Genomic DNA, 22,949 nt, shown 5'->3' with positions numbered 1-22,949 from the left:
GAGGCCAAAGTTTATATCTGCACATTGTCCCATGGCAGCCTGCATAGAAAATATATTTTGTTTAAATTTTGGGACCAGAAGAGCGCTCTCCTGAATACCGAAACACAGTTCACCCTTATTGTTCTTTAGCGAGATTTTCGCATTGGCTCTTTTCAAAAACGATATCATTGACTCGACTCCCGTCAGCCAGTTCTACAAAATGATTTTGTTGCTTAAAGTTGGGATCAAAATTGATAAAATCAGATTCCTTTGTAATCACATGTCGTGGCCCCACAACCGACAAGAAAATTATTATTGCTTGTTGACGCATCAAATGTACACGAAAATAAAAAAATGTATGTTCGCTAACAGAGCTCTCTACATTTTTAATGTAGTCGCCATTTTGAGTCCTGTATCTACATTGGAAACTCTTGTGCTTAGGTCGTCCAATTATAACATAATTTTTGTACTTTTCTTAGGAAAAAACCTGCTTTTGGCAAAGTTGCGTTTTTTATTCCTGGCATGGGTATTTCTTTCTGGGTTATCACGGTGGTAAATGGCTTGAAATCACTTGATAATCCCTTAAGGACCACGGAAATTAACAGACTGTCACTTATAACTTCAGACATTTTTAAAGAATTTGCAGTTGTCTCGGCTCTTATAATATAATCGGTAATAGTTTCGGCTTCCATTCGTTTTACAGAGGTCAGTTCAGTGTATAAAGAAATAATTTTGGGTTTTCATTTCGATAAATAATGCTCTCTCAATATGTTTAATGCTTTGCAGCCGTCGTCCAGGGCTTCTCTCATTACCAGTGATAGACCTCAGTCATCTAAACACTGTATTAATTCCGCAAAGACAGTTGCGTTCTTTTCAATGAAGTCGGGGTCGTTTCTGTTTTCAGGTTGTGTTTCTAGTACTTTGTGTAGCTTTTGGATTCGTAGATATCCCAGAAATTTAACTTGCCACAATTCGAACTTTGATTCGGATCCATCGAAATAAAGACACACGCTGGGCGCATAACCTGTAGAAGTGTAAGCCACTTTGAGCTTCAGATGGTTCGCTGTTACACACAAGTCCTGGTAGGTGACTTGTTTGTAGTAGACAGTTCCACAGAACAAAATATTCTTACCGTGTCGAAACCCGGGAAAGAACATCTGAAATTGCTCCAGAAAAGGTTTAATATTTATGAAGCAATTCTGGTTCTTGATTGGTTTGTAGCAGAACGTGAATTAATTTGATTTGTCAGTTCTTAGCAGCATCGTTTATAAATAGAATCGTCCGACTGTGTGGGATCATACCCCATTATAGGATCAAAATATTGCAACATGAATGTTTGTTTAAAATAAATGAAAAAGTTACATTTTATTTTCATTTTCTATTTAAAAAGCCATTCTTAACATGGGGAGAGTTTTTTTTTTTTTGTTTTTTTTTAACTATTCTGTACTTTCAACTAACAATTTCATTTCAAAAAGATATATCAAAATTTGAACTTAACTTGAAGTATTACGGTATCTGTTCAGTGCACATTTACCTATAAGTATGGCAAACCACTTATAATTCAATGGCTGTAAGCTCTTTTTTTTTTTTTTTTTCAAAAATAAACAATTATAAACAGAATGACTCATAGAAATCTATATTCTTTTTTCATTTTAATATACTTTCATAGAAATGTTTCTGTTATGTCACAAAAACTATTTTCTTTACGTCAGAAGTGTCACGCTCATACATTAATTCCATAGCTAATCTAACATACTGACCCAACGGGTCACGGGTAGTCTAGTTACTATATAAATATATCTAACACATACATACAAGAAACAAAGGATGGCAATTCAAAGTTAAAAATTTTTTTATTAAATCAAATCAATAAGGAGACAAAAACCTTCCAGTTTTGCCTTCTTGAATTTCTGATGTTAATTGCTCCACTTATCTGTAGTTTTTGGTATCTTAGTAGGTTATTGTATAAAGATTATTTTTTCATCTTTATTAGTTTTATTTATTATAACACACACACGTGTGTGTATGTTTGTGTGTGTCAGGGTTCATACAGATTCTCAATGTCCATTTTCCAAGTTTTTCAAGGCTTTTCCAGACAAAATTCAAGTTTCCAAACAAAATTTGTGGTTTCTTTTACAATCCACAGAGATTCAAAAAAGTGGTAGCCAATAAAAGTTACTTTGTGACCTATCTGCATCATTCTTTTGGTTTTTAAGCAGTTTTAAATGCTGTTTATTTTATCTCAAATATTAAGTCTTCAGTTTTTAGATTTCCAACCAAAATTACTGCCATCTTGTCTAATTTTTTTTTTTTTTTTTGCTTTTCTCGCTTCATTTTCGATTATCACATTTATTTTGGATAGGGGAGGATTCACCATTGGAGGGAGTTTTGTGATAAAGGGACATAACTCTTGTATTTACAATATGATGAGATTTCAGAACAATGTATTTTGGTTTTATCTTCTATATGAAATATATAAAAAAAAAGAAAAAGAAAAAAGTGGTAGCAGACAGACGGGCTTGAACCCGTGACACGAAGGCAGAAAAGAAAATTAAAGAAAACCTGACATCTTACCGCTATGCCATGATGCAACCGGAAGTGTTAAGCGTTTAAATTAAACGTAGTCAATCAAAAAAATTACTTGCAAAAATGGCGTTGCTTTTAAATCTCCCACGAAGGTTGTTTTTAATGTAGGGGAAAAGCAGCTCCCCCCCAAAAAAGGGGGAACTTTGGCAGTATCCAAATAAATAGTAATTGTTTCAGCATGAAGGGTTTCTCCTATATTGACCAACGACGAATTACAGAACAGATACTACCCGGGCGAAGACTGGGAGTTGGCAGTTTATTTGCTTCCCCGCGAAAGCAAATTAGACAAGATCGTTTTTAATGTGGGAGAAAACTATCCCCCCCCCAAAAAAAAAAGGGGTCACTCTGGCAGTTTCCAAATAATGTCTCAGTCGGGTTAGAGTTTCCTACACATTGACCAAGGACAAATTACAGAACAGGCTGGAAGGCCGTGAGTTTGGCGATTGCATTCGATTAGTTTTATTTATTTATACGAAAAAGACAAACAGCCAACACGATGGGACGGGAGGAATTTTTTTTAAACTGAAAGAAATGGTGTCTGTTTGCGAATCTGAGATATTATGATCTAGGAAGTATGAAAAAACTTTTCCCCTACCACCGCTACTAGTTGTCACCAGAAAATTCTATATGTTCCACAGATACTGTGCTTACACTAACTGTAACTGGCTCATATATTCATCGAGATAACAATCTTTCCTATATCCGACTCCTAAATAATAACGTCTCCCTCAGCAAATTCCACCCATTTTGATTGGCTAAGCTGTGAAAATTCTCATATTCCGGAATCCAGTTATTCACTTTGTAAACAGATGCTTAACAATATTACAAACCAAGACATATTTACGACAATGAAGTCTTTGTTAAAACATCACTAAAACTGCGTTCTTATACCATTAAACACACTGCATGTACATTAGTGATGTTTGAACAGGTCGCATTACTTATGTATTTAAATATTGAACATTTTAGCTCCCAAATATTTGTGGCTTTCATGCTCAGATTTTTCCTATTAACAGAGATGAAAACCACATTGCCATCTTCGTTAAAACATTACCAAAACTGATTTCATTTAGCATAAAACATACTCTGTGTCCACTGGTGATGTTTCCAAACTATGCATTTCATATGGATTTATACATTGAGGAGTTAAACTCCCAAATATTTGACTTTTATATTAAGATTTTGCCTAAAAAATTTAAAATAAACTTTATTTAAACGGCAACGTCTTCATTGCCAATGACAATGTTGCATTTCTTTTTATTATTCTGCTGAAAGGTAAATATGGAAATTTATTGAACGAACTAAAGCAAACTTATTTTTTTCCAACTAAATTGAAGAGGTTAGGTCCCAAATAGGTGTGCTTTTTTTTTTTTTTTTTTCTTCAAATGTCAAAAGCTAAATACGGAAATTTATTGAACAAAATAAAACATACTTGTATTTATGCCACATATTTCCTTTAATAATCTGTATTTTTTTTTCGAATGAAATCATTAGAAAATATACTATTATTTGGAAGCTAAACTCTTCAATGTATAAATATATATGAAATGCCTCAGTACTTCGCCATGGTACATTTATTTTGATCACAGGCGCCTGTGCCCGCAGTGGCTCCCACTAACAACTGTAGCTTTTTTTTTTTTTACAGGTAGGGTGAGAGGCAAACTTCCACCATACTACGCCGGTACACTGGTCCTGCTAGTTTTTAATATTTAAATATATTTTAATAGTATTTTTATTAATACTTAAATAATAGTATTTATTTTGATTTTATTTTTAATATTTTAAATTTTTTACTGGACATGAGTACGATTTTGAAGGCGTTTTCAAGACATTTTCCATATTTTCAAGAATTTTTCAAGGTAAGAACAGAAATAAGGTCTTTTCAAGGCAAAAGTAAAAATTCAAGCCTGCGCAAACCCTATATAAGAATGTCTGTCCCAGAAAAGATATAAGTAACATCAGATTTAAAATTTTAGTGTTTTTTTTTTTTTTTTGTTGTTGTTTGCAGGTGTAGTTTCAGTGGCAATCCTAAATAAAATATTTTAAAATAGAAAAACAAAAATAATGTGCCCACATTACTTACTGTGTTGCCAAAAATATGTATTCCATAATTCATAATGATAAACAATAGTTTTGGATTTTTATCAAGCGCATACATATTGACACTTACTGATCCTTTTAAAAATATATTAATTATTGTGATATATAAGTCTCAAAACTCGTTGCCAGTGTTGTAGCTTTATAAGGCCAGTAATAATTGAAACACAGCAGTATAGTTTACAAAAATTGTATGTTACACAAGTACACATCATGATTCTGGGAGTCATAACTGTCATGAATCACTATATTAATGTTTAGATGTAACTCTGGGTAAGTCAATTATTCCTAAAATGAAGAAATCAGCTAACATTGATAATGTCAAAATTTGATGTAGAGAAATTCTTTTCTCAACATCAAATTTTTTTTGTAACTTATTTAAAAAATTTTGACAATCGGTACCATACTCTTAATTGGAGCATCATCTTTGTTTTTAGTAAAGAAAATATATATATATAAAAAAATGAACTTACTGCATCATTTTTTCCAGGTCTAAGCTTTTCTAGAATGCGTTCAACTGTACATCGTCTGAAAGAAAGAATGAGATTTTCTTTTGTCAGAGGAGCAGGATACATATTTAAATTATACAAAGAGCTTTTTTATGTGCCTGTCAGGAGGAAATTAATAAGTTATAAAGAAACCGAATTTAATAATCCATATGGCAAGTACAAATAAAATGCCAGCTTTCCGATTTTGTACATCATTAAATGTATCAGTAATGCGATTAACTTGATTGGCTTGAACCTAGTTTACTTGTAAGTGTAGAAAGGTCAAGGGGTTACCGGTGACACACATCAAACTCAGTGACTTTATTGACAAAATGTGTACCTACGTGCTAGAGAGTGAGTCGGTGCTTTTTAGGTGTATTGGATTTGGGGTGTTTAGAGAGATTTAATTGTATAGTAGTATGTTTTGGATGTCCGGGTGTGTTTACATAGTTGTTGGAAAGCCAGGGTGGATCTGAAAGATGTTAATTTTAGCTTCATCTTTTATTTCTTTCATGTGGAGACCATTAGGCTTGATTGCTTTTTTTGCTTTGTCTTTTTTTTGGAATAGGGTTTGATGTCTTGAGTGAGAGGCACTTTGGTATATAGGGCTCGAGGTATTAGATGCAAGTTTTGTATAGTATTGTAGGGCTAATTTTGTCCATCTCATTTCAAATGTAGGTTCATTCGTTTCTGCATAGAGACTGTCAACTGGTGTAGTGGTAAATGCTCCAAGTGCTAGTCGGAGTCTTTGGTGGTGAATTGTGTCGAGTTCTCTAATGTACAATTTTCTTGTTGCACCGTAGATAAAGCAGCCATAGTCCAATTTTGATCTCATCAGTGTTTGGTAGAGCTTTAGAATTGTTTTGCGATCAGCTCCCCAGTTTGTATGAGCTATAGTTCTCACAAGTTGCATCCTTTGGTTGCATTTTTTTCTTAAGTATTTTATGTGGGGTATGAAGGTGAGTTTTTTTGTCAAAGGTGATTCTAAGATATTTGTATTAATTTGTAACTGTTAGTTTATTATTGTTAATTTTTAGCTCAGGGTCAGGATGCATTGTTCTATGTTGGCTGAAGTGGACAAATTTGGTTTTAGTTTGAGAAAAGCTGAAACCGTTTTTGGTAGCCCAGCTGCTTATTTTGTTGATGCATAGTTGTAGATGTCGTTCAATAGTGTTCATATGTTTGGCCTTAAAACTTATGAGGTCGTCAACATCGATGGCATAGTTTGTTCCGTCGGGTTTATGTTATTAGCTATATTGTTTATTTTTACATTAAAAAGTGTGACTGAAAGAATCCACCTTGGGAACTTCCAATTCCTGTTTTTGGGACTTTGATAGGATGTTTCCTAATCTTACTTGGAAGGTTATGTCACTCAGGTAGTTTTTGATAAATATTATCATTCTGCCTTTTAGACCTAGTTCATTCAGGTCTTTTAATATTCTTTACTTCCAAGTGGTATCGAAGGCTTTTTCTATGTCGAAGAAAACTTACCACATGTTCTTTAAGGATGAATATAGATTTCCAAATTTATGTGGTCAATAGGAAGCCTGCTTGGTGTTCAGAGATTAGGTGATTTCTTTCTAGATACCAGGTTAGTTTTCTATTGATCATTCACTTGAGGGTTTTGCAGATGCAGTTGTAAGTGCAATGGGATGGTAGTTTATTAAATCTGAGGGGTCTTTTGAAGGTTTAGATATGGGAATTGTAATGGCGTGTCTCCAAGTGTCAGCAAATTTTTCATTGATCCAGATACCATTGAAAATTTTGAGGAGGTATTCTTTTGACTTCATTGGCAATTCTTTTAGGAAGACATAGGGGATTTTATCAGGTCCGACTGTTGAATTATGGATATTTTTGAGAGATTCTTCTAATTCGTACATAGTAAGGATTTGATTGTAGTATTCAGTGTTGTCTGAGTGGAAGCGGATTTGTCGTTGTTCTGCTTGGTTTTTGTTGACTTGGAATTCTTTGTTCCTATTAATTGGTGAGGAACTTTTGGCAAAGTTTTCTGCTAAGATTTCGGCTATTTTTTTCTTAGTTAGTGATTTTGATATTGTTATGGAGGAGATGTTTATTAGCTTGTTTATTGTATTTCCCAGTAATTTTGTTTATCATGTTCCATATTTCCTTAGGTTTGGTGTTTGAATTTAGTTCGCTGACATAAGTTCGCCATGTTGATTGCTTAGCTTACTGCAAGCTTTGGCTCTATTTTTTTTTGTAATTTTCTAAATTTTCTTTAGTTGGTTGGCTATTAAATTTTTTGAGTGCCGTTCATCTGGCTCCGAGCGCTTCTTTGCAATCTTTATTATACCAAGGCTTGTTGTATCTTGTTGATGGGGACCTTTTAGGAATAGTTTTCTCAGCTATGATATTTAGAGTGTTGGTGAAGTGGATGACGTCATCTTTTCTTGAATTAGCTTCTTGAACTTGGTTTGTTTGGCACATTTTTTAAAAATCTTTCCAGTTGGTCTTATGCAAGTTCCATCGGGGTGTTTTAGTGTCATTCTCTGGTTCTTGACCTTCTAGGATGATTAGGAAGTGATCACCCCCCCCCCCCAAGGTCTCGTGATGTACATCCCATTCATATTCTGTAAAGATGCTAGGTTTGGATATAGTGAGGTCAATAACTGAGAGTGTTCCTGACTAGAGTGAAGATGGGTGTTTGTTCCGTTGTTAAATAGACATAATTGGTTTTCATCTAGAAAATTTACAATAATTTTACCTCTTCTGCTTGCTTGTTTGTTTCCCCATAGTTCATTGTGGCTATTCAAGTCACCCATGAGAATAAAAGGTTTAGGAAGTTGTTTGATCAAGTTCATTTTATTTAAGTTTTAGTTAGATAGCAGGTATAGGGAGCAGATTGTTAGCGGTTTTCTTAGGCTGATGGTTACTGCAACGGCTTGTAATATTGTATTCAGTTTGGTTTCACTTTGAATAATATTACTGTTAATTGGGATGGATACTCCTCCGGAAGTTTTGTTTCCTTGTTTGTGTATGTAGTCATAGGATGTGTATCGTTTGATATGTAGTGTGTTCTGAATTTTCTTGTAAGTTTCTTATAGGCATATGACTGTTGGGTGAAAAGAGGCAATGAGAAGTTTCAATTCATCGAAATTTGCCTTTCCACCTCTGATATTCCATTGAAGAAATACTAGTTTATAGGTCATCGGTGGTAAAGTTATGATCCTCTGTGGTCGTTTTTTTTATTTTTTTTTTTATATCTTTGAGTTCATTATGGGTTTTAGTATTGGTGTTGATATAAGGTATGGATTAAGTGTAAGTTATTGAGGGTTTTCAATTAACTTTGTTTTTTTCTTCTGTTTTTGGCTTGTCTTCTGTTTCCATGTCTTCTGGTTCATTGTGTTTAATTAATTTAACTTTATGCTTGATTTATCTGTTTTTAGAGGTTGAGCGAGATTGTGGTTTGGTTTTTGTGGGGCTGGTTTTCTTTGAGGAATTATTCCCATTTGTTGTTCTTGTCTGTTCAGATGTTTTTGTAAAGTCTTTGTTTTTTGGTTTGTTGTTATCTGTTTTTTTATATTAGAATTCTTGTGAAGGGCTTGAAGGACTCTCCTTATTGTTGGCATTCTGCTCCTCAGAGTTCTCCATCTCCAGTGTTTTAAAGCTATTAGAGAAGGGAATTTGTGGGTTTATTTGTTTAGTTAGGTTCGGTTCTGATTTGCTTTTTAGGGTTTGCTTTGAATTATTTTTAAATGTTGTAGTAGGCATTATTTGATTTATGTTGATTTCTTTTTTTTTTTTTTTTTGTGCAGGATTTCAATTAGATCTTTGAGCTCCGATATTAATCTGTTGAGGGAAACTTGGTAGTTGGTTTGGCTTAGTTTTTGGGCAGTTTCTGCATAGGTGTTTGTTTTTTTTTTGATCGATTTCTGCATAGGTTTATGCTTTTTGGAGGGAATTTACAATTTTCCTTGCCTCTGGGAAGGAAATTTTTTTTTTTGTACTTTGCCTCACAACTTCTATTTCTTTTTTTTTTTTTCAATCTTGCATGTTTTGGAATAAGCCAGGTGATTTTCATGACAGTTTGGACATTTTGTTTGGGCATTCATCCTCTGTACGATTAGGGTCTTTTATGCTGAATTTTCCGTATATTCTGTACCTTCTGGGACTGCTGTATTGCCATTTGGTGAGTGGATCTGGACCATGCAGTAGTCTCTGGTGGGGCCTCTCGATGCCATACTAGTGGGTAATTTACCTTTTCGTGTGCTACAAATAAAAAAATTTTTCCTGTCTTTTTCTCTCTTACTTTCCCTCTCTGTACTGCTCTAACCAAGTATGCCGACCTATTCCACAAATCCCAAAACCTCAACATGAAATATCTCCAGAATAAAAACTTGATTAAACCTAGAACCCCATCTTCCAGCGTAGACCCCTACTACCAGGTCTCCTTCTCCAATATCAGGGGTCTACGTTCCAACCTTCCAGAGGTTGAAATCCAATTACAGGAGACGAAACCGGACATATTATTTCTAAGTGAAACTGGAATAGGGCCGACCACTTCCCTAGATGAGTTCATAATTAATGGATACTCCAATTTAACAGCTAAATCTGACACCCAAGATCGCCATGGGCATGGAATATGTGCCTACATTAAGGATGGCTTCCCATGTGGCAGGGATATCTCGAGAGAAGATCCTAATTTACCCTATATGTGCTTCAAGGTTGCACTTGCTAACACCACTGCATTTATATTTGCCCTCTATAGGCCCCACAACAGCGGAGTTACTATCTTTAAGAGCATATCTGAGAAAATAGACCACATACTGTCTTCACATCCCTCGGCTAACATCCACATCTGTGGTGACTTCAACGTCCATAACATGGAATGGCTGACCCATTCAAATAAGACAGATGATGAGGGGAGGTTTTGTCATGATTTTGCCATTGCTTATGACCTCACTCAGATTGTTCGCGAACCCACCCGTGTGCCCGATACACCCAATCAATATGCAAGTCTCTTAGACCTTTTTCTCTCAACTTCCCCTGAGCTATGTTCATGTACCGTTCATTCTCCTCTAGGATCCTCCGACCACTCCGTCGTATCAGTTAAGATAAAAACGAAATGTAAGAAGCCCCCAGACGTACCCCTCCACCGTACTGTGTACCGATACTCTATGGCTGACTGGGATAGCTTCCGTACATTCATATCTGATTTACCTCTGCACTCCATGTTTAAAAAGGAAGTGTCCTCTATAGTATCAGATCTGACCGAATGGTTAATTGTAGGCATAGACCAATTCATACCATCTAAAAAATTCCAACAAAAACCTAACAGCCAGCCATGGTTCTCCCCAGAATGTGCTGCTGCTATCGCGCACAGAAATCACTTTTTCCATAGCTACCAACGTAATAGATGCACTGAGACTAAAGCTGCTTTCAGGACTGCCAGCAACCACTGTAAAAGAGTAATAAAAAATGCAAGAGAGCTATATGCCCAGTCTGTTAAATCCAAGGTAGCTGATCAGCGGCTTGGTTCCCACCAGTTTTGGCAAATAACAAATAGGATCCTGAACAGAAGTGTGTGTTCTATCCCAACCATTATCAATGGACCAGAGGTCATCTCGTCAGCGTCAGACAAGGCCAAACTATTTGCAAAGAACTTTGCAGCTAATTCTACGACGAAGGCCATCAACTCCCCATATTTCCTCCTATAACACAGAACAAGCTAGGTAACATACAAATATCCGTGCATGAGGTCACCAAGCTAATCAAGAACCTAGATTCCAGTAAAGCAACTGGCCCTGATGGCATCCCAATTATAGTGTTAAAAAAGCTTCAACCTGAACTTGCCCCATACTTACAAAACTATTTAAGCGCTGCCTTAAGGAGAAGTGCTTTCCGACTCCCTGGAAGACCTCATCAGTTTGCCCTGTACTTAAGAATTCAGGTGATAAGTCATCTCCCTCTCAGTACAGACCAATAAGTCTCCTGTGTGTTATGAGTAAGTTGCTGGAATCCATATTGAATAGAGAAATAGTCAAACACCTCAGCAGGAATAACCTTCTTAGTGACACACAATATGGTTTCCGTTCTGCAAGATCTACCGCAAATGTGCTGACGGTTATATCCCACAGGATTAGTGAATCTCTTGACAAAGGCTTCCTTTCTAGGGCAATTGCTCTTGACATATCTACTTCACAAGATTTCCAGCTACGGTATAACTGGAAATGTTTTCTCAATCATTAAATCATTTCTCTCCGATAGGCTCATAAGAGTAGTGGTCGATGGACAAAAATCGGAGGCCTGCAATATAAATGCTGGAGTCCCTCAGGGGTCAATCCTGGGCCCAACTCTCTTCCTGATCTACATCAATGACCTCCCTAAACACATACTTAAATCATTCGTTGACATCTATGCTGATGACACGACCATCTACGGCAACACATCAAAGGCTGTAAATGACGAAGTTCTCTGATTCTCTCTCCTCTGATCTCGAGCGCGTGGTTCAGTGGGGGAAGATGTGGCTAGTTACCTTTAATGCATCCAAAACCAAACTCCTATCCTTACATCATCAACGCTCTGATCCCCAGCTGGCATCAATTGTGATGGATGGCTCTCGTCTGGGTGAGGCCCCGTGTTTTGACAAGCTTCTGGGTTTGACCTTTACTCCTGATCTGAAATGGAACACGTACATCAAGTCTGTTGCCAAGGTCGCTGGAAAGATGGTGGGATCCTTCTACCGCTCCAGAAGATATCTCACTACTGATGCAATTCTCTATCTATATAAAAGCCAAGTACGTCCAAGGATGGAATACTGTTGCCATATCTGGGCAGGAGCTGCCAAAAACAGCCTATCATGCCTTGACAGAGTACAAAATAGACTTCGTGGTTTAGTGGGGGATGCCCTTTTCTCTACCCTGCAACCCCTCTCCCACAGAAGAGACGTTGCGAGCCTATCCTTGTTTTATCGTTATTTTCATGGCAGGTGCTCGTCTGAACTCCAATCCCTGGTCCCCCCTCGCCAATCTTTCACGAAAAACACCCGTCTAGCTGAATCCACTGTGAAAAATTTCCCCCACTCTATATCTGTGCCTAAATCAAAACGCGTATTCCATGAACAAAACTTCTTTCTTAGAACTGCACGCCTGTGGAACTCTGTTCCGTCTGCCTGCTTCCCTCCGGACTACAACTTGGATGTCTTCAAGTCTAATGTTAACAAATTCCTAATGAACCGCCCCCTTAAGTAAACACTTCATCAAATCTCCACACTAACGTAATGTACTTGCAATAACCCTTATCCCTGAGTGGCTTCCGGGCCTTGATAAGTGGTGATCACTGTAAAAAAAAAAAAAAAAAAAAAACAGAAAAAAAAACCCTCTACAGGTTTCTCTATGATGCCCAAATTTATGGCACCTGAAGCATCTTAGAGAGGCTGGAATATAAGGTTCAACTATTCCAATCACATATCCGATTTTAATTTTCTGTGGGGTTGTGGGAGTATTAAAAGTCAGGATGTACGTATTTGTGGGTATGGTTTGACCATTTCTTTTGATATTAATTCGGGTGTGATCATGTGATCAATTACCCCTTGTTTTTTAAAAGCTGTTTTGATTTCACCGGATGTTGCCAAGTTCCTGGCTTCTTACGATGCCTTTAGACATGTTTAACTTTTTCATAGGCGAATACCCTACATTGATAGGTGTGGAATTTTTCATTTTAAAGAGATTTTGAGCATATTTATAACTATTTCAATCAGAAGATTGCCATTTTCATTTTACCATTTTTGGCGTGCATATTTGTGAAGTAACTTTTTCTATTAGGAATGGGGATAGTTCACTAATTTTTTTTCCTTCTAGGATTTCTATTACTAGGAATCATGGGAAATTTTCTTTTTCTATAAATTCTGGAAAGTTGTTTTTCACTGATATGGATTCTGGCTCACTGTCTGAATTGGATGCATCAAATACATCCAAGTGTGTTCTTTTATTTTTAGCGTGAGGAGGGCCATTCGCCCTTTCATTCCAAGAATACAAAAAAGATATACTTAATCTGTTGAGTTTGTGCCATCATTTCCTGATTCCTCCTTTAGTTTCATTTTCCCAGTTTAATAGAAACATTGGATAGGGAACAGTTGTGTGGTTTTATCTCAGCAATTGATTGACCCTTGTCACCGCCTTCTAACACTTATTTGGTTTGCCTGTGTTTGTAGTAAGAGTAAGATTTGCCATTGTAAGTGTTGCGGTTGGTATGACTAGCTGATTGATCAGATTGGGCCTCTCCGACCTCCTGTCTAGTCGAGGTAAGCGCCGAAGTGGTGTGTTGCAAGGTTACAACTTTTTTTTCCTCTCAGGTCATGGACTGCTCAACCACCAGGTTGTTTATTTCTTTGAATATTTTATTCATGGACTTTAATTTGGTTGTTTTTAATTACTTCCTTCATTAGTCATAAAACTTGGTTTGGTGTTCTTGTACTGGATTTTGTTTTCATTCTTGGCCCTGCAGAACATGAATGAGTTTTGCAAAGGGAAAGGGTTATAGTATTATTGGTTGGTATGTTTTAAGTTAGAAAGCCAGTAGTGAAGTGGGGATGTAGAAAAAAGAGGGGGGGGGGGAGAGCTGTTTTTGGTTTTGTAGAACATATTTAAGTTTTACAAAAGAGAATAAACAAAAAGGAAGATCAATGTAGGAGCATTTCGTTTCAGGAAGCCAATAGACAGCCTAATCTGGTAGCACCAGAATAACTACTAAGGTAGATAAACAACGTAAGGCTCCTTAAAGGAGCTCGACCGCGTGAATACACACCCGACTGTATAAATGTATATAAGACATGGGGGAAGATGCATGCGGACAAGGTTTAAAGAGAGGATCACAAAAAGGCCATTAGAACACACCCACAACACGTTTATAAAACTAGTTTATAAAAAGGGAGACAGAGCATATTACGAATTAATTGTATATAAAAAAAGATATACAACACATCAACCAGAGCTAAATTGAGAAGTTACAAGTTGAAAAAAAAAAAGTTTAAAAAAATAAAATTTAAAAATAGAAAAAACTATTTTGAAATTAAGTTTAAATAAAATGGGACAGAGAAGATCTTTTTAATACACAAACTGTTTCAATGTCTATATATAAACATTTGATTGCCTGTAACACAAAGGGAGATAAATCAATAAACAGCTACTGACCGACATATTACTAATGTTTGTAAACAAGACAACTATCGCTCCGAGTGACTTTAATTATAAAACTGTAACAGGAATGCAATGAAAAAAGTATGGGCACACTACTAAATAAACACTTTAGATAGACATTAAGATACATAAAGCGTTAGGGCCTACTGAAGAGAACTTCAATGAAATAGTTTAATATCTATGTATCTCATATAGAGATCAAGTGTTAGCTGCAGGAAGGAGGCCCCCTGGATTTCTGAGAACTCTGAAGTGAAATGAAACAAAAAGTGAATATACATACTTGTGCTGGGATGATTACTCGGAATCGGAAAGAATTGTATCTACTTTCCAATACCCAAAACGATTTCTTTAATTATCTTTTTTTATTTGATTTATTAAATATGTTATTTTATTATTACAGTTGAAGATTTAGTTTTAAACATAAACTAAATCTTCCACTGCTAATAGTAATAAAAAAATAACATTTGTTGATTTTAAACTACCAGTAAAACTAAAATTGATAAATCACCTCCACCCCATTGTGTTTTTACGTTTGAGAAAATATATGCACATTTAATGTGTTTTTATGGTAATAGGGACAAAATTACCAATTTATAGTTAAATATTTAGAGATTTATAAAAAATCTGAATTATATCAGAATTGGGAATTTAGTACGGAACTAGTAATTTTATCAGAATCAGGAAAAATATTAAAATTGCCCCATCACTTATATATATATATATTCACAGATATATATATATACATATATCTATATATCAATGGAAGTGAACGTGTCTGTCTGTGTGTGTGTGTGTGTGTGTGTACATTTCCCCACACAATAACTCAATTTTCAGTCTATAGACTCGAAATTTGATATACAGGGTATTGAGATTTGGGAAAATCTTTGTAATCTGCTTTCAGCCAGAAATTTTGCTGTTAAGGGGTCAAAGTTCAACGATTTGACCTTTGAGAACCATCAAACTCCTCCGCCAATTTCGGGTATAAACACTTGAAATTTTAGATACAGGTTCCTTGGACATGGATCTAACTTTGATTTGAGCCCAAAACAATAAATGTTAAGGGGTCAAAGTTTAAAAAATTGACCTTTTTTTTTTTTTTTTTTTGCTCAGCATACACCTCCAAACACCTGGGCAACGCGGGGCACCCATGCTAGTATATATATATATATATATATATATATATATATATATAAACACACTAATTTAATAGTCAGTGCTCAATTGTATGATCAGTTAATCTTTAAACTGAAAAGAACACAAGAAAGCCATAAGGCGGTTGGAATATTTAATTATACCAAGATGGACAAGCACATTCTATGTTTTGATTGGCTGCTAGTCTAGGCGTGGATAATCAATATACAAATATTGTTGAATTTAATTTTCTTTTCGTTATCGAATATATAAGTATTAATGCTGGAGTCCCTCAAGGGTCAATCCTGGGCCAAACTCTTTTGCTGATGTACATCAATGACCTCCCTAAACACATAAATCATTCGTTGACATCTATGCTGATGACACGACCATCTACGGTAACACATCAAAGGCCGTAAATGACAAAGTTCTCTCTGATTCTCTCTCCTCTGATCTCGAGTGGTTCAGTGGGGGAAGACGAGTGGTTCAGTGGGGGAAGACGTGGCTGGTTATCTTTAATGCATCTAAAACCAAACTCCTATCTTTACATCATTAACGCTCTGATCCCCATCTGGCATCAATTGAAATGGATGGCTGTTGTCTAGGAGAAGCTCCATGTTTTGACAAGCTTCTGGGTTTGTCTTTTACTCCTGATCTGAAATGGAACATGTACATCAAGTCTGTTGCCAAGGTCACTGGAAAGATGGTGGGATCCTTCTACCGCTCCAGAAGATATCTCACTACTGATGCAATTCTCTATATAAAAGCCAAGTATGTCCAAGGATGGAATACTGTTGCCATATCTGGGCAGAAGCTGCTAAAAACAGCCTATCCCGCCATAACAGAGTACAAAATAGACTTTGTGGCTTAGTAGGGGATGCCCTTTTCTCTACCCTGCAACCTCTCTTCCACAGAAGAGACGTTGTGAGCCTATCCTTGTTTTATCGTTATTTCTATGGCAGGTGCTCGTCTGAACTCCAATCTCTGGTCCTCCCTCGCCAATCTTTCACGAAAAACACCCATCTAGCTGAATCCACTGTTAAAAATTTCCCCACTCTTTATCTGTTAGCTGTGCCTAAATCAAAACGTAGATTCCATGAACAAAACTTCTTTCTTAGAACTGCACGCCTGTGGAACTGTTCCGTCTGCCTGCTTCCCACCTGACTACAACATGGATGTCTTCAAGTCCAACATAAACAAATTCCTAATGAACCGCCCCCTTAAGTAAACACTTCATTAAATCTCCACACTAACGTACTGTACTTGCAATAACCCTTATCCCTGAGTGGCTTCCGGGCCTTGATAAGTGGTGACCACCGTGTAAAAAAAAATAAAAAAATCTCACTATGTCTGTGTGTATCTGTCTCCGTATTTCAAATTGTATCTCCTCTTAGACAGATTATCATTGAACAGCGTGCAATAGCTCAAAAGATTGTCTTTTGGGTGCAGAATTTTATTAGGTGTTTAATCGATTAAAATAATAGCAAAGGGCTTCAAAAAAGGGTTCAAACTTGAAAGGAATAACACTTTGACAACCATAACACAATGGTGTCATTCTGCGCATGCGTAGATCGAGTAAAAGAGAAATCTTATTTATTTAGATATTTCACAACGATCTTAAGCGGTTGTCCCTTTGGTGCACTGGATATCGTAGCCAATTACTAGCACAAGTGGTGCGGTTTCGATAATTCTTTTTTTTTTTTTTTTTTTAAAATCTTTTTACACATTCCGATATTCTTGATTTTTAAATGTTATGTAATAAATACGGAAGAATACTTATTAAAAAAAATTGCAAAAGAATGTTTTGTATTTACATAACAAAAATGTCATATTCAAAATTATGATATATCAGCTTTTTTGTTACATTCCAAAAATCACGTAAAAAGATCAAATAATGGCATTTGTATTGGATTTACTCCTAAACTAATTAACCGATCATTACAAATATTAATTATGTGCATATGCTAATATATTTCTATGTATTGGATTCATTCCTAAACTAATTAACCGATCATTAAGAATTTTTATTATGTGTATATGATTATATATTTGTAGGTCTTGGATACACCCCTAAACTAATTAAGTGATCATTATGAATTTTATATGGATCTATGTATTCGATTCACTCCTATACTAATTAACTGATCATTATAAATTTAATGTATTATGTTTGTATAGATGTCATACTCCAAAAATCACACACAATGATCACTTACTTTTTAATGTATTTATGTGTACAAGAAATTCTACCGAAGAAATAAGGTACTTGTGCAGTATAGTACTCATATGAAAAACAAAGAAAATCCTACCTGTGACGTGCATAAAAGCTATTAAAACCGAAAATTACATTATATATTCGAATAGCATGACTTTTAAATGAGAAATAGGGTGCTTCTTCACTATAGCACCCAGATGAAAAAACAAATACTTACTCTAGACGCACAGAAAATTTAGCACAACAGAAAATTAGTTAAAAGTATCGAGTTCTTTCATTTTTAAATTAGGAAAAAAAGCATACTACCCAGGAAATAAGGTACTTATACAGTGAAGTACCCATATGAAAAACAAAGAAATTCTTATTTGTGACGTACATATGTCATCAAAATCGAAAATCATGTAATATATTCGAGTAGTATAATATTTATATAAAAAATCCGGTGTATCTTCACCATTGCACTCTGATGCAAAAATAAACTCTATCTGTGACATGCCAAAAATTTAGCACAACAGAAAATTGTGTAAATAATTTTAAATATGTGTTGTACATTACCCGCCCTAGGTAAGGAAATTTTTTTTCCACATACGTGTTGTAAATTTCCTGTCTTAGAGAAGATACAATTATTCCATACATATGTTGCGTAATACCATCATAGGGTAGGTAAAATATTCTTTTGCTGAAGATGCCAAATGATACATAAACATAAACAACTTCCTCTAATCTAAGAATGACAGGTATATTCAAAATTTTTCTTATTGTCTTACATGATCCCGAGCAACGCTGGGTGGCCTTGCTAGTCTAATATATAAATCTCACTATGTCTGTGTGTGTGTCTCCATTTTTCAAATTGTATCTCCTCCAAGACAGATGATCATTGGATGGCATTCAATAGCTCAAAAGATTGTATTTTTGGTGCAGAATTTTATTAGGTGTGTAATCGATTAAAATAATTGCTAAAGGCTTCAAAAAAAAAAAAAAAAAAAAAAAAAAAAAAAAAAAAAAAAAAGGGTTCAAACTTGAAAGCAATGACACCTTGATGAGCATAGCATAATGGCGTCATTCTGCACATGCGTATATCGAGTAGAAGAGAAATGTATTTATTAAGATATTTCACAACATTCTTAGAGAGGTTTTCCTTTTGGTGCAGCGATAGCATGACCAATTTCTAGCACAAGTGTTGCGGTTTTGATCTCCATTTCCTTTTTTTTTTTTTTTTTTTTTTTTTTACATTCCGATATTCTTGATTTTTAAATGTTATGTAATAAATATACAAGAACACTTTTATTAAAAAAACAAAAAACAGAATGTTTTTGATTTACCTAATGAAAATGTCATATTCAAAATATATGATATATCGGCTCATGTGTTACATTCCGAAAGTCACGTAAATAGATCAAGTAATGGCATTTTGATTTACTCCTAAACTAATTAACCGATCATTACGAATATTAATTATGTGAATACGTTTCTATATTTCTGTCTTGGATTCACTCCTAAACTAATTGACAGATCATAATGAATTTTAAATATGTTTATATAATTATATATTTGTATGTATTGGATCCACTCATAAACTAATTAACCGATCATTATGCATTCTAATTATGTGTATTTGTTGATGTATTATGTATTGGAAACACTCCCTAAACTAATTTACTGATCATTATGAATGATTAGTATGCGCGTATATATATAACTGATCATTATAAATTTAATGTATTATATTTGTATAGATGTCATATTCCAAAAAATCACATACAATGATCACTTACTTTCAAATGTATTTATGTGTACAAGAAATTCTATCTAAGTAATAAGGTACTTGTGTAGTATAGTACTCATGAAAAAAAAAAAATATATTACCTGTGACATACATGAAAGTTATTAAAATCAAAAATCACGTTTAATGTTTGAGTAGTATGACTTAAATATGAGAAATAAGTTGCTTCTTCACTATAGCACCCAGATAACAACAAAAAAACAAAAATTCTTACCCCTGGGGCACAAAAATGAAACAATGGAAAATTACATAAACACATCGAGTTCTTTCATTTTTACAATAGAAAAAAGATACTTGTACAGTATCCTAGATAAGAAATAAGGTACTTGTGCAGTATAGTACTCATATGAAAAACAAAGGAAATCTTACCTGTGACATACATAAAAGTAATCCAAACCGGAAATTATGTAATATATTCAAGTAGTATGACATTTATGAGAAATAAGGTGCTTCTTTAATATAGTACTCTAATATAAAAACAAACTATCGCCTATTACATACAGAAAAGTTTGCACAACAGAAAACTATGTAAAATCATCGAGTAGTTTCATCTATATATTAGAAATAAGGTACTTGTACAGTATAGTACTCATGAAAAACAAATAAAATCCTACCTGTGACATGCATAAAAGTCATTAAAACCGCAAATCATGTTATATAATTGAATAGCATGACTTAAATGAGAAACAAGGTGCTTCTTCACTATAGCAAGAGATGAAAATACAAATAAATTAGACGCACAGAAAATTACTTAAAAGTATAGAGTTCTTTCATTTTTAAATTAGGAAAAAAGGTACTTCTACAGCATCCTACCCAGGAAACAAGGTACTTGTACAGTGAAGTACCCATATAAAAAACAAAGAAATTCTTATCTGTGACGTACATGTCATCAAAATCGAAAATCATGTAATATATTCGAGTAGTATAACATTTATATAAAAAATCCAATTATTCCATACATGTTGTGTAATACCCGTCCTATGGTAGGTAAAATATTTTGCTCAAGATGGCAAATGATACATAAACAGAAACTCCCTCTATTCTAAGAACAACAGGTATGTTCAAAATTTTTCTCATTGTCTTATACGGTCCCGAGCAACGCCGAGTGGCCTTGCTAGTTTAAGGAATAAAAAAAGAAAAAGAATTTTAAACAATTTCTAGAAAATTAAAATATAGAAATGCCAGAAAAGCAAATCCAAATATCGACACTTGCACATATGACATGTGGATATCTTTTTGGATCATTTGAAACCTCTAAAATGACATGAGCAAAGGAAGTAGGAAGAAAAAACACTGGAAAAAATGCTATGAACTCACTTTGAACTAAGTCCACCACCAGGTGGTAATCCTTCTATTTCATCATTCATCAATTCGTGCATCACAAGAGAAAGATTTACGTCATCAGGATGGCTGTAATCTAAGACTTCTGAAACAAAAAAAGAAAAAGAGAAGTATTTATAAAATACACTTATATCAATTGTTTAGCCAAAATGTTTTATGATATATTTAGCCTTGTCAAATCAAGTTATTTTGGTAAAAGTTTCAGATATATCTACAAACATGTATTCATTGTGTTTGTGGTCACATGCAAATTCTTTTATATACTTTTTCTCTCCTCATACAATTTTAAAAATTATATAGAATGCAAAAGTCATTTTGGTAATTTTCTACAAACATGTATGAATACATTGCATCTGTTATGTCAGTTTGCAGTATGTTTATGTATGTTTTTTTCTGTATACTTTTTGTTTATACATTTTTCTTTTTATCTCTTTCCACCTGACACTTTCAACTTTATAGGAAACATCCTGTGCACAAATTTTACGTTCACCACTTACAGTTACAACTAAAGCATGTTTCTAGATCACAATACATGCATTTTGCCCCCTGTTTAATAATTGCTATTTGTTTTTCTGTTGGATGTACTCTCAACTACATAAACACACTGAGAGAGTAGCTAAGGCTTTCACTCCTAGGCAAATTTTTCCTCTTCCCAAACCCACCACTTCCTTTTATTTTTTTGGTTAACTTTGTATATGACTGATTTATTATTTGCCTTTCCTATTTTATACATAATGCATTATGGTTACAGATTCATTTAATAAATGCTACCTTATAATAATCATTTATTGAAATAATAGTTTAAATCGAACCAACCAGCTAACTATTACAATTGCACACCCTTAGTTTTAGCAATAAAGATTGTAACAAAAACGAACTCATCAACTTGCCAAATTACGATACAAATAGCATGAAAACTGTTTTGCCATAATAATCCTATTACATTGGCTTCTTTTAATCTGATTTTACAAGATTTTTTAGAAAAAATTTATAAAATTATCCTTATTCTTTTATATGCTTTCATTCCATACAAAACCTTTATTTATATGTGAGCAAAAAGTGAGACAAACAAATGAACCATTCAATTTCACTACTTTCTATCTATGGAGGCCCAGATGAACATGAATATACCGATCGCTTACAGTCATATAACGTTACAAAAAGTCATTTTGTGGTGATCATTGATGATCTTACAAATCTGCTCTGGTGACTAACACGGGTAACAATTTGCTTCAGACATAACATGAGATTAAGATTTTCAAATTTAACTCAATTTTTAACTATCTTTTAATAGCTTTTTATATATATATATACATTATATATATATATATATATAGATAGATAGAGAGAGAGAGAATTTTAAATAGACACACATTATCTCTAAATAGAGAGAGAGAAAGAGGGACACAAACACAGTATCTTTAAATAGAGAGAGAGTATCTTAAAATAGAGACACACATAGTATCTTAAAATAGTGAGAGAGAGACACACACAGTATCTTTAAATAGAGAGAGAGACACGCACAGACACTATCTTTAAATAGAGACACACACGGAGTATCTTTAAATACAGAGAGAGAGAGAGGGACACACACACAGACACAGTATCTTTAAATAAGGATACTGTGTCTCTATATAAAGATAATGTGTCTATCTCTATTTAAGGATACTGTGTCTTAAGGATAAATATATATATATAAATATATATATATATATAAATATATATATATATATATATGTATATATATAAATATATATATATATATGTATATATAAATATATATATATATATATGTATATATATAAATATATATATATATATAAATATATATATATGTATATATATAAATATATATATATATATATATAAATATATATATATATATATATATAAATATATATATATATATGTATATATATAAATATATATATATATATGTATATATATAAATATATATATATATATATGTATATATATAAATATATATATATATATGTATATATATAAATATATATATATATATATATGTATATAAATATATATATATATATATGTATATAAATATATATATATATATGTATATATATATATATGTATATATATATATGTATATATATAAATATATATGTATATATATGTATATATATAAATATATATGTATATATATGTAATAT

The 22,949-nt window shown here is 33.8% G+C and overlaps 1 protein-coding gene across 4 annotated transcripts in view; it reads right to left on the bottom strand.

Annotated features, from left to right (window-relative positions):
- LOC145255725 (protein phosphatase 1B-like) overlaps positions 1 to 22,949 on the bottom strand; it is a 466,557-nt gene that overhangs the window by 37,821 nt on the left and 405,787 nt on the right. For all 4 annotated transcript variants that reach the window (XM_080114329.1, XM_080114328.1, XM_080114331.1 and 1 more), the window contains 2 exons: positions 20,752 to 20,860; positions 5,136 to 5,190 (listed from right to left, as the gene is read on the bottom strand). In XM_080114329.1, the coding sequence (XP_079970455.1) occupies positions 5,136 to 5,190; positions 20,752 to 20,860 (164 nt within the window). The remainder of the gene's footprint in view (positions 1 to 5,135; positions 5,191 to 20,751; positions 20,861 to 22,949) is intronic.

Source organism: Euprymna scolopes, chromosome 31 (genome assembly GCF_053919585.1).
Source record: "Euprymna scolopes isolate OS-2025 chromosome 31, ASM5391958v1, whole genome shotgun sequence".
NCBI lineage: Eukaryota > Metazoa > Mollusca > Cephalopoda > Sepiida > Sepiolidae > Euprymna > Euprymna scolopes.
Note: the sequence above shows the minus strand (reverse complement) of the source record. Positions and strands in the feature narration are given on the sequence as shown.